The 6,348-nt window shown below is 30.4% G+C and overlaps 1 protein-coding gene across 1 annotated transcript; it reads left to right on the forward strand.

The window, feature by feature from the left end:
* Positions 1-2,418: 2,418 nt before the first annotated feature.
* Positions 2,419-4,092, forward strand: LOC105791110 (uncharacterized). Its single transcript, XM_012619021.2, has 6 exons — positions 2,419-2,917; positions 3,014-3,116; positions 3,262-3,327; positions 3,426-3,581; positions 3,679-3,775; positions 3,883-4,092. The coding sequence occupies exons 1-6, from the start codon at positions 2,458-2,460 to the stop codon at positions 4,018-4,020; spliced, it is 1,020 nt and encodes a 339-aa protein (XP_012474475.1). The 5' UTR covers positions 2,419-2,457; the 3' UTR covers positions 4,021-4,092.
* The last annotated feature ends 2,256 nt before the right edge of the window (positions 4,093-6,348 follow it).

The raw sequence follows: 6,348 nt of genomic DNA on the forward strand, positions 1-6,348 counted from the left end.
TAGGGATTTCTACATATCAAGATATTAAGCGAATAAATTATTTAATTCAGATTGATAATGACAGATGCAGTCTAGGTGTATTCTTTCTTGGGTATTGTTTTGCTTCTTGGTTATTATTCGATTATTTTCTTGATTTTTTCTTTGTTGAGTTCTTAGTTAATTAATTTAGTTAATTTTAGTTTAATTCAACCACTTCAATTTGTCGGTTGAATAATACAAAGACAGTAATTACTAGTACTTTTAGTCTTTGTGGGAACGATATCTTTGCTCACTGTAGCTATACTATTAATTAATAGGTGCACTTCCTTTGTTGAATTTTTAGTTGGTTTCATGGACATCAAATTCCATATTGTAAATGATGCTACATATTGTAGAAGTCGTGTACCCAACACACCAGCTTTTGGTTCCTTATCTATTTAAACTCAGGTTTTCACTTACATTAAAGTATATAAGTCATGCATATATAATACATCATCCACTCAAGATTAATGTATGTGACACTGTGAAAGTCACAAGTGAATAAATCGATAAATGGATCTAGGATCTAATCTACTTGTGTCTTGTTTGATGTACTGTCAGTCTAGTAAGTCACGTCTATGTCTCTTACTTCTGGGAGTCATCTGCTCCAGTGCCCAAGAGAAAACATCTCCTCAATTAGGTTGATAGATGGCATATTATTCTTTCAATAGGTTTGCTTAATTTCAATTAGAATAAGAACATGTTTAGGTTCATATACTAATAGAAGTTTTCTTTATGTATTACGATTTGACCACATAATACCTTTGTATTAGTTAATCATTAGATAACCAGTGAATCAATATTTGTTTCCATTCGTCTTTACGTGCAAAAACGTTGAAGATAATATATAAAGGGTATTAATGTAATTAATGGATTTTTATTAAACCAAATTGTTCAAAAAAAATACAAGTATATAAAACGAATATACTACATTTAAGACACCAGATCTAACATGCGGGGCCTTGACTAGAGCAATGATCCAGTATCTTTCTTATAATACAACTAGTGATTTTAGTCTTAACATCGGCCTAACTCACACCAATTTAGTGACCTCACTGTTGTACAAAGGCTAGATCACTCCTCCACTAAACTTTCTCCTAGAAAGAATAGTTTTGCAACTCAACAGACTTTCTTGATTGCTTACAAAAATAAGGAACACATACATTTTCCTAACTTGAAAAAATTTGTGCTCTCTCAAATTCTAGGTCTCTCAGTTGCTCAAAACCTAATCACTTTTTTTTTATAAAGTAAAGCTAAAAATCAGCATAGAATAACAATTTTATAAGAGTTTTGATGTAATCCAAAGTCATCAACTATAGAAAGTGACTTTACTTGTTCCACAAGTAACCAAACTTAATCCGCAAGAAATCAATCTTCAAGTTTTTATTTTTAATTCAATTAGTTTTCATGTTTTGGGATCTAACTCGTCGAAATATCTTCAAAACAGATAACCCAATACTTTTTGTTCTAAAATTTGTCAACTTTAAGAATAGGCAAGTTTGGTAAAATAGTGTCTGAAGTTGTGGCCACTATTTCAGCCACAAAAACTATCATAAAATTAATCTTGGCTTCAAATGTGTCAAAAAAAAGATTAAGTTTACGTTTTATAAATAAATATTTTTATTGGTTTTCAAAACTATATTATTTTATTACTTTTAAGTATTAAATTATTATATTAATTTTATTTTAGTTTTCTTCTAAATACTTCAAAATTAAAATTAAATAGTAAAATTCAATATAAAACCGATTTTAGTGAAAAACTCAATCAAAGAACAGTGAAGTGGCAAAGTTCAAGATAAAGTTAAAATATAGTAGTAAATTTATCTTTAACTTAAATGTACAATGACAAATATTAATAAAAATAAAAGTCTAATGACAAATTTCAACTTTAACTAGTGACAAATTTACACACTAACCCAATTTATTTACTTATTTATTTTTGATCCGCTAAATAGTAAGTGTATATGGTAATCTAATATCAATAAATTGGTAATTATTTAGTACACAGGCGAAAAAGTCTTTATTCCACAAGTGGTGTTGAGATATTGTCACATGTTTTATTTATTTTTTAAAATTTTTAAATACAACTTAAGAACAAATGATAAAATCTAACCACACTTGGAGGGTTAAACTTTTCACGACCAGTATACCCAATATTTATCCTTAATAAATTGTCAAAAATTGATGGGATTAAATGTAAACCCTTCTAATTTGAGTGCTTTATGTATATGCCCCTCACCTCTAACCGTCAGTAACCGTTTTTCCCGCCACCCCACGTTCCCATCTCAATGGATTACAAATAAAATAGAAAAAAAAAGAAAAAAAAAAAGAAAAGGGAACGCACTAAAACAAATCATTATCATCTTTATTGCATTCTCCGGCTTTTGTTATATGCTACCATCATCCAGTGATCGTTAATCCCTTTGGCTGCCATTGAATATGGCGAAGGCGATGGTTTACACCTTTCTGGCCATTGCCTTCATTATCTTCTTTTTATCCCCAAGCAAACGGCATGATCATCACCGAATGTGCCTAAATCGTCGCCTTGCTCACAAAGTTTCATTCGATCCTTTGGTGTCGAGAATTGAGAGATCGACGGATGACAAAGGCTTGAGCAAAAACACTACTTATGTTCCTGAGGTTGATGATGCCCAAGAGTATTTCCAAGATGATGGAGTTTTAAACACCACACTAAGGTTGATGGTTTTGTTCCCTTTGTTAGACAATGCACCAAAAGATGGTTATATCAGTGCCAAAGAGCTAGAGGCTTGGATTAGCCAACAGACCATTGATCGTTTGAGTTATCGAACATATAAAGCCATGTTTTGGCACGATAAAGATGGGGATGGGGCTATCAGCTTCAGCGAGTACCTTCCTCAATTTTCCACCAAAGATATAGGTAATTTAAGTCTTTTTGTCTAGTTTGGGTTACATAAAATGTTTGATCGTTTTCGGTGTCATCTTCCATTTACAAATTTGGGTGAATTTGAAATAGAAAAAAATTCAATGGCACATGGTGACGCTGGATGGTGGATGGAGCAATTCAAGAACGCAGATGTTGATTCGAGTGGGAATCTTGACTTCAATGAATGCAAAGAGTAAATGCTTTTCTCAATCTTTGAACAACATTTTTTAATTTGTAGTGAGGAAAATATCTTTTATCGACCAATCATGCATGGTAAATGTCAACCCCAAATAGTCGATCTTAAAATATCAACCCGTAACTCTTTTTTTTTTGTCCAGTTTCTTACATCCAGAAGATAGTGACAATGAAGAAATTCAGAGATGGCTATTACGGGACAAGATGAAGTCTGTTTTTCTGGAATTTTCTCTATCACTTTCAGCTAGTTTTAATTGAGATCGACAGGACAATGGTTTATTTTAATTTCTTTTTCCTGATTGAATAGACGTATCGACGATGATCACGACGGAAAACTGAACTTCAGTGAATTTCTACTGCACGTATACAACATTTACAAAAGCTATGCAGATTTTGAAAATTCTCCTGCTCTTACACCTACTGCTGAACAAATGTTTGCACAGCTTGATACCGACAAAGACAAGTAATTTAATTTAAATAGCGGACCAAACGCAAACAGCAATTAAATTCGCAATGTGTTCGCAGTCAACCTGTAATACTTCTAACTATGTCTTTTGCAGAAAGCTTAGCGTGGAGGAATTGAGACCCATACTTCGCTATCTCCACCCTGGCGAGCTGTTTTACGCTAAGTATTTCACCCGTTATCTGATGCGTGAGGTGAAGTAAATGATGATGTTTTGAGTTTGATTATTGACAAGAAAAACAATAGAATATAAGTCCTTGGGTTATTAAAATTTTGTTTTAATTTATTTAAACTAAATCAGGCTGATGATAACAAAGATGGATATTTGACGCTTCAAGAGATGCTGAATCACGAAAGTATATTCTACAATTCACTCTATGAAGACGATGCCGTCTATGACGATGACGACGACGATGATGACTACCATGATGATCTTTAGATTAACCTTAGATTTGTTTTTAATTTCCAGCAATGTTTTTAATTTTTGTTAGCATCCAAATCCCATCCCTTTAACGGCATAATCAAAGTATTTAAAATTTTTTTTTCTCACTCCAAATACTGTTCTTTCCTCGTTTTCGGTGTTTAATTGATCTTATGATATATCCTTCGCTTTGGAAACATTCCAATCGAAAAGAAAATTTACAGCCGATGAAAGATGAACATCGAATATGAAATCAACACGCGTCACGATTTAAAATATTGCAAACTCAGTTTAAAAGGTTATCGACACTACTTTTAAAAATAGTGGTTAATTTTAATACAGTGTTTTCTTTAAAGTTTTATTAAAATTATTTATTTTATGCTACCTAAATTCTTCATAATCTCTCAAATTTCCAATTAATTAAAGGAGTGTTTGATAAATTAAAAATTAAGTATTGAAAAATTATAAAAATTTAGTATATGTATAAAAAGGTTCTAGTATATAATTTCTTAACTGCTAAATTTACATTATAAAATTAACTATTATGTTAGTAAAACTTAAATGTTGAATACAATTATTTCATTTGATAATAATAAATCTTAATTTATAAAATTACTTATTTCATAAATTTAATATTATCACATATATATATATAATATAACAAGGTACATGTAATGAAGTTGTCACAAGTGGTGGAATTATTATTTTATGTAATTTATATATTTTAAAAGATAATTTTTTAATTTTCTATTATCCATTAAATTAAAATGTTTATATTTAAAATAAATATTTAATTAGATAAAAAACAATTTTTTCATTTGATTTAACTTAAATAATTTTTAATTTAGTTATATATTATCTATCATTAATTGTGACATGGGGACAACAGACCAAGATCAAAAGCTTTTAAATTTTAGATTTAATCTAGGACTCTAGATCGAATTGAAGGGACTTGACATGCAAGCAACCTAAAACACACAAGATAGATAAGTGAGAAAAGAAATAATTTGGCAGAATTTAATGTAGACAAATAGTGGAATAAAGAAGGGATTAACCAAGATAATGATATTTTTTAATTTGCAAGGATTGGCATTTGGAAAAATCATTGGATTTAGTATTCTAAGTGTAGTATTTTTGTCTACATACACTTGTATTTTTCGAATAGATTGGTTTAATAAAATTATTCATGAATTACATTAATACTCTTTGTCTATAGTCCTTAATGCTTTTTGCATGTAAAGAAAAATGGAAGCAAATATTAGTTCACTAGTTATCTAATGTTTAACAAATACTAAACGGTATTCTGTGGTCAAATCGTAATATGAAAAGACAACTTATATTAATAAATGAACCTAAATATATCCTTAATCTAATCCAACTAGGGAGATTCTTTGTCTTGAGCATCGAAGTGGATGACTCCCAGAAGATAGAGACATAGATGTGACTGACTGGACTGATAGTACATCAGACAGGACCCAAGTAGAATAGATCTTGAATCCGTTTATGGATTTATTCACTTGTGACATTTATAGCGTGACATACATTAATCCTAAGTGGATGATGGACTATGTATATTGTGACTCGTATACTTTGAAGTAAATAAAAGCCAGAGTTCGAATAGATAAGGAACCAGAAGTTGGTGCATTGGGTATACGACTTCTGCGGTATGTATCATCATTCACAATAGTGGAATTCATATCCCAATAAATGGGTAAGTGATATCTTCTCATTGACATTTCATGATACATTAAAAGTAAATGTGTCCATGGGTCATTTATCTTTGTGATGAATGACTTAATTACTATTTGATAGCAACTGACTTTTGAAGGAAGATGTAATGGTTACCATAAGATAAAATAGGATTATATTGGGAGAGCAAATTTACCCCAAAGAGATTTAGAATATCCTATGAGGGTAACACACTTATGACAAGATCATAGAACAAGCATTGATTAAGTAGCTTTCGTAATGATATGTTATTAGGGGAGCTCAGTCACGATACTATAGTGGAATGACTTCATGCCTAAATGAGTTTATAATCAATAGTGAAATGTTAGAACTTAATTATAAATCATTTGAGCCCTAATTACATATGTCCAATCGGTCCCTCCACTAGCTCATTGAAACCAAAATGAATTCCATGTTGAATCAAATGAACATAAATGAATATAAATGATAAAGTTAGAGAAACGGGTTACATTTGAAAATGAATGTGGTTTCTCACTAAGTATGGAAATGACCTGAGAATTAATTTAATTTTTTTGAATTATTTAATTGGAAAAGTAAATAATTTAAATTAATTTAATAAATAATGTCTATTTTAAGAAATATAAAAACATGTACTAG

Source organism: Gossypium raimondii, chromosome 8 (assembly GCF_025698545.1).
Source record: "Gossypium raimondii isolate GPD5lz chromosome 8, ASM2569854v1, whole genome shotgun sequence".
NCBI classification, from domain to species: Eukaryota; Viridiplantae; Streptophyta; class Magnoliopsida; order Malvales; family Malvaceae; genus Gossypium; species Gossypium raimondii.